The 13,372-nt window shown below is 41.4% G+C and overlaps 1 protein-coding gene across 1 annotated transcript in view; it reads right to left on the reverse strand.

Annotated features, from left to right (window-relative positions):
- LOC133441610 (mitochondrial intermediate peptidase-like) overlaps positions 1-13,372 on the reverse strand; it is a 37,246-nt gene that overhangs the window by 12,711 nt on the left and 11,163 nt on the right. Inside the window, exons 15-19 of the mRNA XM_061719086.1 lie at positions 11,471-11,580; positions 11,291-11,365; positions 10,038-10,154; positions 4,981-5,102; positions 3,003-3,076 (exon numbers count right to left, since the gene is read on the reverse strand). Of these exons, the coding sequence (XP_061575070.1) occupies positions 3,003-3,076; positions 4,981-5,102; positions 10,038-10,154; positions 11,291-11,365; positions 11,471-11,580 (498 nt within the window). The remainder of the gene's footprint in view (positions 1-3,002; positions 3,077-4,980; positions 5,103-10,037; positions 10,155-11,290; positions 11,366-11,470; positions 11,581-13,372) is intronic.

The raw sequence follows: 13,372 nt of genomic DNA on the forward strand, positions 1-13,372 counted from the left end.
TCGCGCCGCGCCGTCGTCATGGGAGAGAAACCTGCAGCTCTGTTGAGAATTACAGCTGGCTGAAATAAATCATTTAGGAAGATAAATGTTGGTTTAATAGATGAAATCTAACGAAGTTGTAGCTACGCCTGTTAAGAAATTTGCTCCGAAAATTTCGGGATTTCTGCCTGCCGGGTCGGGAGCTGATTTATGGGTCTGCGTTAAATCGATGCAGAGCCTACGGCGTAGGGTACGGCGTACGTCGCCGCGTAACCGTGTAACCGCGTAACCTACGCTGTAGGCTCTGCGTTGGTGTAATGCGGAACCATAAATCACCCTTTATTCTGGCGAGGTTGCAACAACGGCAAACAAGTGATTATGTACATTCACTGAGTGAATATTATGAAAGTAAAATATATATTTCTCGCTAGAAATGTAATCAAAACGCATTTTTATGCAGAAACTAACTCAAAATATTGATTTTATTCACAAAAAAATAAGAAATGTCGGCCATGTTTTTTTTTTGATTCAGTCGCAAATGACGACGAAAAGCATTCTGGGAAATTTTTCTGTCCCTAGTTCAGCTAGTGAGCATCGGAAAACCCTCGATCCGTAGGGAGATTCATAGCCACTACACTACTTTTCTTCACTACCACTAGGTGAAAAGAGGACTACCCTCACAGAAACGCGCAAAATTTAGGGGTAGGGATGAAAACAAGGGGTAGAGGGAGTATTGGGACAGGGCTTTACTCACAATCTGGATCAATTTCATCTCAACTTGACCGATAACTTGTAGATTTGTACGATTGTCTCAGTTGATGATTATTAAATCTGTTTGTTAAAAAAGAGCCATTTCTGACATGTATGAATATAAGTTGTTCCTTCTTTTTCCTGCGGTGAGCTCTTTAAATGTAATCAATAGATTGTGTCTTGGTCATCCCAGTGAATTTTGCCAAATGAAATCTTATCATGTTGATACAAACAAAGAACCGTCAACTTCCGAGGCTTTTAGGGGCTTTAAGAACTACGCAATTATTTAAAAACAGAAGAATGTTTCAACAATTTCCACCTGAAGTTTCCTCTATTCATCCATCCATATTCATACAGAGGATCATGCAGATCTGCTGGAGCCTAAGCTGATATCAGGAAAAACTAAATTAAAACTGGTGCATCAAATTCTTTTTTTCTTTAAAAAGGACCAATGTGTACGACTGTAGAGTAAAATATACCAAAATAACCTGGAAACAGCAGGAGTGCGAAGAAATAAGTGCAGTCATGTCACAAAAAGGATGACTACGTATTTGGCTGCTGCTATATCTACCAAGTTATCGTGCTAAATAACTCGTTTTTTGTTTTGTCCAGTCTGGTAATACCAGTTTCTGCCACATGTGGTGGTAAAGAACAACATAGCGGCCTCAGTGTAACATGGTGACAGAAAGAGGTTGGGGGTGTGGGTGTACTTGAACCTGTTGTCAGTCAAGCTACCAGTTTACCACGGGTAAACCCAAAACAGCAAAGATGGCTGAAGCTCTCGGTAGGCCAACTTTGCCACCACAACCAACTGGTACAGTGAAAAATTCTCATTCGGATATAAAGAGCAGATAAAACCTGCTAAAACCAGATTTTGATCTCCTCTATGTCCCGACCCGCCTGCAGAAGAGTAATGTGGTGCTGATTCGACTGATTTCAGAACCACAAAAAGAAAAGAAAAGTGATTCGTAAACGGAGATGGTTATAGAAACAATGGCAAGAATAGAAAAGTGTAAATGCACTCTCGGTTAGAGACTTTTATTTCTAGGTTACGGATTCTGTGTTTTGATGAGGAGGGACTGTGCATCTTCTTGTTTCTGATGCGAGGGCATACCAACTCACTTCTTGCAGCTATACTGCCCCCATTTTGACTGGATTAAGAATTTTAATTTCAGCTTCATATTAGTCATTGCTCCTTTACACGATGTTGTATAATAATCATGTCCCAGAAAAATAAAAGCTTAAGAGATTAGTGAAAGCTCAATACATCCATGAGTATGTTTAAACTGTATGTACTTCTGATTGGATTCATATTTACAAACGTAAACATCAGGAGGTACGGCGGTAAGCACTTACAGACGGCAGGATTGATCATTGTCTATTATCTGTATGCAGCATTACTGAGAAACTCCAGTATAGATCTAACAACTAGGACCAAACGTGGTTTAGATGGAGTAATTCAGCACCCAGTGGAATTTATCCGCCTGTATTTTCATCCCTGTGGTCAACGCTGTCAAGCACTTGAACCTGTAATCAAACATTTCCTTCCCTCCCTCCTTCTTGATTTTGTCTGTGCACAAAAATAATAATAAAAAAGTTGATAACTCCTTAGTTCGAGCTTCTGAGCAGATCAGATGAGGGGTGAACTATCATCAGCGCTGGGCAGCAGCTTTATGTGCTCCACTGGGCGCCAGCTTTGTCTCCGTCTCGACAAAGCTTCTGTAAACAAAGACAAAAAAACAAAACAAAAAAAAAACCCGAGAGGTGTGTTTAACTGGCAAATACAGTCTGTGCCACAGAATCTCAAGCACAGGCTGGGTCAGACCACAGCAGCTGTGAATATATACGAATAAAGACCTGCAGCTGCATTATCAACACGTTATTTAGAGCTGTTTTTCTGTTTCATGTGAGAGGAGACAAAACAAATCCAGGAGATGTTGACCCTCCAGGCTCTCGGGCGTGTCAAAACAAAGTCATCGCCATCTTGTTGAAGTAATTAGACACACCTTGTTTTATTCACGACACAAGAAGCTCCTGGGATGACACTTTAATTCCTGATCTGCTCAGAAGAAACCTGGAGACCAATTATAGGGAATCCTTAAAGTATTCAGCTGTTGTAGGGAACACTGAACCCCTGCCCAGAAAGCACCTTGTACAAGTGGTAAAAGCCTATCGCCTGAAAGCGGTGGAGTAATAAAGCTTAAAGTCATATGGTGCTTGATGGGCTTTAAGACACTGGTGTGTAAGTGTGAGGTAAGTGTTCAGTCACTTGCCTTCCACCATCAGCATGGGCTCTTTGGCTCCTCCGTGGGCCAGCATCTCACGGCGGTAACGCTCGCCCATGTCCCTGACAAAGAAAGAGATGCGGTTACAGATACCTAGAATCCGAGTCACCTGTCTCCTGTCACCTGTTTGCAACCTGTTTGCATCAGACAGGTGACGGGAAACACATCTGACGGCTGCAGGTGGATCTAAAACAATCTCAGGGAGAAAAGGGCAACGGGAAGAAAGAGAGCAAGCTAAGGAAAGGCGAAGAAAAACACCAAAGGGCTCAAGTCTTTTGTGCAGAGTCAAATGCTTATGATACTGGAGGAGCTGGTCACGTGAAGGTGGGTGTGCATCTGAATAACGGCAGCGACCAGCCACGTTGGCCTGAGTTTTGAACTTAAAGGGGACCTATTATGAAAAACACATTTTCTCTTGCTTTAACATATATAAAGTGGTCTCCCCTCAGCCTGCCAACTCAGAGAAGGAGGAAAGCAACCAAATTCTGCAGTGTCTGTACAGCTGTCCGGATGAGCCGTCCAGTGTGATGTGGCTTCTACGAGCCGTTCAGATTCTGCTCCCTTTCGTTACGTAACCAAAATGCGATTTACATCGGTTGGCCTCCGATGCGTGAAACCACGCCCACAACTAACTCCGCCGGCCGGAGCTTCCGCTATTTCTTCATAGCGGTGTATCGCGTCATTCAGGCAGCCAATCAGCACAGAGCCTCATTATCATAGCCCCGCCCACTCAGAATCCCTCATAGATAATGAGGTTAGAGAAAGGGATGATAAAGACATGACTCAGAGGCTGAATTTCTAATTTATTGATCAAAAACAATCAAAAGCTTGTTTTTAAGACATTCAAGGCCTGTTTAAACTTAAACAGTATCCAAGAAAGGCTGCCTGGAATATTACCGCTCTACCTACACACCACTTCTCCAACACATTCACTACATTCACAATGAGGTTAAAGTAAATTAGGACTGCGAGTTATCTGAATCCAACGGTGCATCAAATACAGCAGCTAAGTAAATGACTTGAGGAGACAAAAATCTAAGTGAAACAAAATTTGTCCTCCAACAGAAACAGAAAATATGAACTAATATTCAGACCTTACAAAGTCCCGCAGTCATTTTATTTTGACAGTGGATAAAATATGACTCTTTCCACTTGTGTCTTGTGCTACTTGAGTTTGCAGAGTTCAGTTAAAATCAGTCCACAAATGAAACCTTTTCAGACTCACTGATCACTTGTAGATGAAGACTCATCACCGCTTCTGCAGGTGTGAAAGCATCAACAGTGCAGTTGCAGTATTTGTGCAGTATTTGCAATTTGCATGAGCCTGGACAAAAAATATCAGCTGAGCTCTAATAATGCTCTCATAGAGTCTCCGTTTCCTTACAATATCATGTCAACATCACCTTAAAAATCCCCATCAATGTTTGGCACATCGAGGTTCAGTAAAACATACCAACAGAAGATGGAAGCCAAGGAAGATATCACTTCTCTGCTGCTTATTGAACAGTACGTGTCATTCAAAGACACTCTGGGTCTTCAGGGTTTAATTGCACTACAGTGATACTGTAGTTGTTCTCAGTGAAAATAAAGTGCCTTTTTCTTTTGTTTATCTAAGAAAACCACACAAAACTCTGCAAGTCCTTCCAGCGTCTCCGTTTTCTCTAAACAACTTTTATGTTGCATTGAAGAAGAAAAAAAAAATGACAACATTGATGGATTGTGTAAACTAAACAGCAGCGGGTGGAAGCAGCTGAAAATATGAGTTTATAATCAGTCAGTGCAGAGTCAGCTGCAGCTAAAGCACTTTTAAACAGACCTCATGTGTTTGTACTCAGATCCTGAGAGAAATATGAACCCGGTTCTACAGTTAATATCATCTATAGTTGTGTTATCTGCTATGAACTGAATGAAAAAAGAGCAGCTTGTGACCATGAAACGGTGTTTCTGCTTCACGCCTCCGTCTCACCTGTTTAAAGGATCCTGGATGAAGCACTGCTTCCACACCATCGAGGCCACGGCGCGAGACATGAGGTAAGAGTAGTACTTGGCTCCGTAGCCAATCAGGTGGCCGAACCTCAGCTGCCACGCCTAAAGGGCAAATTAAACATGAAACAATAACATCAGGCGTGTTGACTTGTCACCTTGGCTGACTGCGATGGACGTGACGGCTAACATAAACTCCTGGCGGCTGCAGGGGCGGGAAACGACTGGCGTCCAGCTGCTGCTATGAGTAAAAACTGCAGTTTTCACTCATAAAAAAAAAAGTGCATTACCCTCAAAAGGACCAATTGTTCTGCAAAATCTGTGAGTGACAAAAGGGTACAGACCCAATCACATTTGGGGGATAAAGTCATAATAAAGTCATATTAAAGGCATGGAGATCAGGAATTTAAAGCTCTTGAAATAAAACTGTTGCACATTTTTGCTCCCAATTTACAAAACTGTAAAACAATTAGGCCGCAGAAGTGTCGTTAAAGTGCTTCCCAAATCAGTACAGCAGGATCGCAACGGCTTGTGACGTGATCATTTTCCGCAGCATGAGTGAAAATTAAATGAATACATATATTACATTACTTGCATGAATCATGTCAAATCATGGCTGAGCAGTGCTACACTGAGCCAAATGAACACAGAAATAATTCTAGCGGGCAGGATAGAAAACACTTATCCTTGCATGAGACTTGTGAGAGGTATGCAAGTAAAGTACAGTGTTGCACCAGCTGAATAAAGGTGCTCTGTGATGATTTCTATTGAAGACACAAGCAGCTGTTGTCTAGGGCTTAAACCAAAGCTGCAGCCATAAACCAAAAAATGAAAAGCAGCGCCGCTGACAAAAATATCAAACACTATCCAACGCCGATATCTTCATAGCGGTGGAATAAATGTAACTTTCCCCTAATAACATTAAATTACTACTTTACAGGTGCTCCTATAAAGGAAATAACATGGGAATTCCTGAACGCCAGAAAGCCCCGCTCTTTTCTCTTCTTTACTCCCCCGCCGTTGCCGGGGAGGGGGGGGGCTCTTTTATGATCTCGGCATAAGGGGACTCAGGGGAATTCATCTGGCGAACAGTCAAACATTCGGCCTGCTAGAAAAAGGATCAGCTGCCATAGTTAAGAAAACCATAACAGACTGCAGATGCCTCCATTGGGGTAGGGGGTGAGGGGGGTAAATGCTTTAATGATTTTATACTCCAGCTAAAAGTGCTGTAATCGCACATGCGTTTATCAGAGGCCAGAGAGCCTCCATGGCAGACCGAGGGAGGTTTAGTTGCACAATTGTTTTTGTTACCTCGCAGTGACTTTTACAACCGTCTGATTCATCAGAGCAGTCGATCACTTTGTAGCTGCGCTGGTAAAGACGTTTGTCTGGGCAGCCACAGCTGAAGCCATCCTGTAGGCCGGCCTGTTTCTCTGGGTTTTTACCTCACTTACTTATCGTTTTCATTTCTGTAACAATGCTAACAATTTATAATTACTTTAATATTCTTTAGTATTTTTCTAATAAACATCTGAGGGTGATATTAACCACTGAATAACTGATTATTTTTCTCATCTTTACCACCACATCCATGGTTCCAGTTTTAGGTGATGCTCATTGTCTGAATCTTAGAATTTGGGCACCGGTTTTACTTTTAACGCCACACTTTATGCAAGATAGTAATGTGTAAAAACTCTTAGATTGAAACTAGCAGCTCAGTAAAAGGCGGCTGACACTAAGAGCATATGGTGATACGTGAATCAGACTCACTTTTGCTGCCACCACAATCATCCTCATCATATCAGGGTGGGGATTTTCACCCTTCAGCTGCAGAGGACTCATTAATACCACTAGACTTTTAGCTCAGGTTTTACTGTATGGACGCCATGGAAACTGAGAAGTTAAGGTAGACCGCAGTACAAGCAGTATGAGGCACCGTGTCATTAACTGAAGAAGTCTCAGCCGCCGCGGATCCTTGTTATTATCCTGAATTAAAACTCACAGAAACTGATTATCCTTGTTATATCAACACGTTTAAAGTCCCCGAAATCTTTAAGAAAACACAATCTTTTATAATGAATGACTGAAATTGAAATGATGATGCCGGTTCATGAGTTGTTCAAATCTATGAAACACATGACTAGGAGGTTGAAGTGGGAGTTACTCATCTTCACCGTGGTTCATCCACAGGAGGAAAGAAATAAACGTAATCTCCAAAGTCTCAACTTGATACTTATATATTGATACTATATCCTTGTGCTGCGGAGACGTTAGTAAGAATGAATACAACTCTTAATTCCATGTTTTAAATCTCCACATTAGCTCTCCTTTCACTTAAGAGACACTTTCATCCCGCCGCTTTTTGTTGCTTATGTCTGCTGATGCTTTGTTGACAAATAAACGTTTGACAGTATGATGTCTCAGTCTTTGAGAAGATGCTTTAAGCACCCATCACAACGTGCCACTGAAATGATTTTCAGACTTCCAAGCTTCCTTTTGTGTTTAATCCCTCCGCCTCACATCAAATGATTAATGTCGACTTTTCTAAGGGAGTGCAAGTGGGTCACATGTCAGCAAAATATCCTTTTGATCCTTCCATTCAAAGGAAACAGAGTGCGTGCTGGCTTTTCACTCCGTTGCTTTAATATGTGAGATAAAAGACTTTTTTTGTTCTTTCCAAACTAAACCAGTATTGTGTTCACAGTGCTGCACTGCAACCCCACTATAGGAAAATAACATGAGCTATTGTGTGTTTAACAACTTTTAAACAGTGGATCATCATGAAAAAAGGAATAAACACGCAAGTGTGCAGGCCAAGAATTTCCAAAAGTGGGCAGAGTGTCTCACTTTCATCTACTTTTCCCCCAAATATCATCTTCATGAAGTTGGTGAAGGCCGAACATGTGGCCTTTGTTGCTCAGAGCTGATCCCGTACCGAGCAGCAACCGATACCTCTCCTCCATGAACTACACACATGTCAGCGGCACCCTCATGTTTATAATCTGCGGTTCTCCATAACTCATTAGCCACTTGAAATGTTCACATTTCCTCAATGAAGAAAAAAAAAAAAAGGGGTCAGATAGGGAATTAAAGGAGAAACAAGTTTAAACCAGTCAGCGGAAGATCTAAACAAATCTGTTTTCACTTTCTGTGATGCAGTGATGATCCCGCGCTCAGCACTCAGGCAGCGGAACCACCCGCGATTCAAATGGGTGAAATTATCTGGCTGGGGCTCTGCATGTGGAGGCAAAGCTTCTGCGTGTGGTTGGAGACGCTGCAGAGGTTTGACAGGAGCCGTCTGAAAGTGAAATTACATAAACCTTTGTCTCTGAAGAGGCAGCTATAGTGCAGGGAACAAGCTGAGGAGTGGGAGGGCGGCCGTGCAGAGGCCGCTGGTGTTTGGGGGAATACGCAGCTATTCTATAATCACTATTCCTGATGGCACCCCACATAATTACAGCCCAGGGCGAACGCTATATGAAGGTCATTGCCAACTATATTACGACTGTGTTTTTGATTCCATCCTGCACTCCTGGCCTCATCTCCTCGCCCACAGCTGCAAAAGTAGGGGGAATAAAGCCCTTTTTTCATTAAAGCGCCAGGAGAAAGAGTTTCAAGTACTTCCCAGGGGAGAGCTCATTTAAAGTATCCCTCTACTTTGTTATTTTAGCAGAGCTTCAAAAAAAGGCTTTAATCCCTTAAATGCTGGTGTGCCAGGGTAAAAGTTATAAAACCAGGGAGAAAAGCGGGAAAAAAGACAAGGGAAAAAGAAGACTAAGCACTATAGTCGAAGTTATGTTGTTTTTGTGCGGTTAGAAGCGGCGTGATGGCGGAAAGTTAGGAAATAAGAAGCCAAATTTGCCATCAGGCGTCAGGAATGTAAAGCCATACTCGCACCGTCAGCGCAAATATCATTTTTAACATATCTGATCTGAATCTGATCTCCCTGAGTGATTCCACGTGGTTGCTACGGTAACCCACATGCATAGAAAGGATGTATACAAACCAAAACAGAGGCTGGTGCGAACAGTCGCACACAATTATGTGGAGACATGGTGGAAACGTTTCAACAACTTTAAAGAAAGGGGCAGAGATGGAGCGCACTTCAGTGTCCTACTCTTCAGTGTTTCAGGACGCAGAGTCATGGTCCAGGTTAAATGTTGTCTGTCGTCTTCTGCTTATAAATACCTGTCTGTCCTAAGTGTCTCTCTTCTCAAACACAACACGTTATACATTCACTCACACGCACTACAGCACATCACACACTCACCAAACTACACCCATCACTGTCTTTTCTTTCCTACTTTTTCACGTTCCACTTTGGAAGATCTTAGTCCTCTTTGGCAGAATTTTTTTTTCAATTCTTTTTCATTTTTTTCCCTTTCTTTTCTTGGGGGAAGAATAAAATATAGTAGACTGCCAAGAGGGATGGTGAAGGAAACACTCACACACTCATGCTTTGGGTTTTACCAAAGTTGGTATTAACCATTAATATATATGCAGACAAAGAAAAAAAAAGGTTTTTGAATTGTAGTTCAAAGGAAGCATTAGAAATAAAACTAATTAAATCAGGCTTGATAAAACTGAACTAATCCCTCCATTCAAGCGATTTCTGTAACCTTCAAAGAGACTCCCTGCAGACAGGTATTTGGTCGCCACTCTTATTATCCGTCTCTTCAATAAGTGATCAGTTTTGCTCTTGCATCCATGTCCAGGGAGATTGGTAGAGCCCCTAAGCCTCTGTGTGAAATTTGCGACTGCAGTTTCATTGGCTTGGTTTCTAGAGTTGGCTTCAATGTGTGTTTTCAGTGTCATCTTCTACACTCAATTTATTTTAGTTTAAATTCATCGTATTTGGAATTTGAATGCAGGTGCACATTATTTATTGCTGCTGGTGTTTTTATTGTAACAAAAAGAACATTGTGAGGCATACAGCTCAATAATTCAGCAAGAGTATGGGATCGAAAAAGCTCCTGTGGTCGAAATGCCCCTTTAGTGAAAGACATTAGATAAAGGAGCACAAAGACGGTTGGAAGGTACCGTGTTGGGCGTATAAGGCAAGCCGTAGAACTTCTTCTGCATCTGCGTCAGGACTTCTGTGGTGGAGCGGTTCTGCGGTTTTCCATGATAAATCTGGTCCAGGACGGCGTAGAAAACCTGCCAGACAAATAGAAGCCAGCGACCACAGGTCTTCATGAATATTCATCGCAACAAAGAGCAAAGTTATTACTGCAAGACTGCAAAAAGTGTTTAAATGTTTAGATCTAAAAACACAACACTGAATGAATGAATGAATGAATGAATGAATGAATGAATGAATGAATGAATGAATGAATGAATGAATGAATGAATGAATGAATGAATCCTGCAACCTTAATCCATGGAGGACTGAAGCCGTGCGAAAGCGTGTTTGAGATCTTTTAAAAGCGCTTTATAAATAAAATGGATTATTATTATTAAAGACATTTTAAGCATCTCAACACTGGATCTTCAACTGTCGTCATCTCTGCTCCTCAGACACTCAGGTTGCTTACTCTATTTACAAGGCATTTTTACAGCTTATGAGTGGAGGAAGTAACCAGTGAGTCAGTGAAATAACAGTGAAATATCCAGACGTTTTGTACATCAGGGGGACTAGATCAGAAGTAGGTGTAACCGGTAGTGGTTAGCTTCTGTGTTGTATGGGATATAAGACTGGAGAAAGAAATAAAACTGGATAACTGAACAGCTTGAGTCCAAAGAACCCCCCCCCTTACACACACAAAATACAAAAAACTAGAGTTCCACCTGAGGAGATCAGCTTGGTGTACATCAGGTTAAACAACAATAATTTTAGGGAATTATTCATTTGTCAAATCAACCTTTGTTACACAGGCATCACTAACTCTGTAACCTGAGTGGTAAAAGGTGTCTGAAGTTCAGGATTTGCTGAAAAGTGTGAAAACCCTGAAGTTTTAGCTGATTTAACTGACTCTGTTCATTTAGGGGCCATTAATATGTTCAGATTGCAAATTATATTTGGCTTCCAAACCGAAGTGTAATGGTGATTGACTTTACAACGTTGACGTTGATAGATGCTCATTGGTTTCATATTAGGAGTAAACCACCTCAAGATAAACAATTAGTTTAATTGAATCATGGGAAAAGAGGAGAGCACAACCACAAGAAAAACAACAAGGAAGTAACAGACAATTATGCAAAGTTGGCGCACTTCGCTCAGATAATTGTGATCAGGGGACTACGACAATAACTCCAACTGTTGAGAAGTACTGGACACTTTAAAGGACATTTACCTGCAGCTGGGTGTCGGCTGCTCCACACACCTTCTTGGACTCACCCAGACGAGACACCATACTTTCTGGCAGAGGCTGAAGGGACAAGGGCAGACTAAACTCTTGCTGAACCAGCACACTACAATCATGTGTGTGTAAAGATCACTTTCAGGTCTTTCTGTGTATGATTTAAGCATTTACCTGTCCGGTTTGATAGTGCCGTGCAAACTGGCTGATGACTCTATAATCTGTGGCAAAGTACTCCATGAGGATGGAGGGGACTTCGGCAAAATCAGTGGCACATCTGGTTCCTGGAAGAGCGACGATAAAACTTCAAACAAACGTATGATTTCACTCTTCCTTTGTAGGTTGAAGTTCTTAATTATTACATGTATTTTTGTTTTAATCTTCCTAATAGGCTCAAGGGTAAAAGCGAGCACACTCACATCTGGTTAAAGTTAGAAGGTGTCTTTAAATGTGGCAGGGGGGTGTCACATTACTGATTATGAAACTTTCAAGAGTTTGTGTGAACGACTTCAATTTCAGGAGCGTGTCTGAACAAGTGCAAACACGGTGTCCGTCTACTACAGAAACAGCCTCCAGTTAAGCTAACTGACACTGTTGTTAGTTCAAAACAAACACATCGGGAATCTGGGATTACAATGTGTTCATCATCTGTACATGACTTACTACATGACATCTTAAATGGTGTCATATGGCAGCTTTGGTAGCTAACTATCTAAACTAAAACCTCTCCAAGGTTTCCAGAGTCACCTTTCATTTTTAATTCACTACACTGGAAAAACACGTTTTATATCAAACAACATCTTTCTAGCCGATGGAATCTGGAAATACACAACCATTATGTTCAGACAAGAAAACAATGGAAAAAAAAAGAAAAAAGCAAGGACGTAAACATCCTGGATTAAATAGGATTTCTGGATTCATTTGTTATAAAATAATAAACAAATAACCTTAGAAAACACAAACGAGTGGCACATTTTCTTAACACTGTCGACTGCTGGCCTTTAGCGTGGTTACAGCTTTTTTACATCCTTTATAGCAGTGGTCCCCAACCTTTTCTGAACCGCGGACCGGTTTAATGTCTGACAATATTTTCACGGCCCAATCTAAAAGGTGTAGTTGATAAAAACTACATAAAATGACAAGATCGGCATTAAAAACTGTGATATTTTCTAATAATAATAATAATGCATTTAACTTGTAACGCACTTTCCATTCATGAATCTCAAAGTGCTACACTTAGACCATTATTCATTCATACACATTCTCCCCGGTGGTGGTAGCTACGTTTGTAGCCACAGCTGCCCTGGGGCAGACTGACAGAAGCGTGGCTGCCATTCCGCGCCTAACGGCCCCTCCGACCACCACCAACATTCATACACATTCATACACATTCACACGGGGCAAGCTGGGTAAGGTGTCTTGCCCAAGGACACTACGACAGTAACTGGGACAGAGCGGGATTCGAACCGCCGACCTTTGGATCATTGGACGACCCGCTCTACCACCTGAGCTACAATTTTCAATTTTCTCTATAGTAATAATAATAATGAATAATAATAAAACATAATTTTCAAAAAAATAAAATAAAATCATGGAAATTGTAAATTACCTTTAATATGAGTATTTCAATAAATGTGTTTTTATGTCTCATTAACGTTATTTAAAGCCAGGGTTTTATTTTATTTATTAAGGAGACCGATATTTAGTGCTTTTATTTTGAAGGCGTCTCGCCGAGAAATTGTAAACATCCTGAGCTTCGGACTTTGACGGTAAAAGTTTAACGGCAGTAGAAAGTATGTCTGAAAGACTAAACTAGTGTCTTGAATGCTAAAGTGGTGCCTAACTGACACAAAAAGCACCTTCTGATAAGGATTTGTTTTCTTTGCAAATGTTATGCCTTATTTATGTACATATTGAGTTTGGCTGTCATGGTCATGTATTGTGGTTAGCGGTAGGCCTGATTTATGGTCCGCGTTAAATCGACGGCGTAGCCTACGGCGTCGCCACGCACCCTACGCCGTAGGTTCTGCGTAGGTGTAACGCGGAGCCATAAATCAGCCTGTGTAGCTGTTATTA

Source organism: Cololabis saira, chromosome 4 (assembly GCF_033807715.1).
Source record: "Cololabis saira isolate AMF1-May2022 chromosome 4, fColSai1.1, whole genome shotgun sequence".
Taxonomy (NCBI): domain Eukaryota; kingdom Metazoa; phylum Chordata; class Actinopteri; order Beloniformes; family Belonidae; genus Cololabis; species Cololabis saira.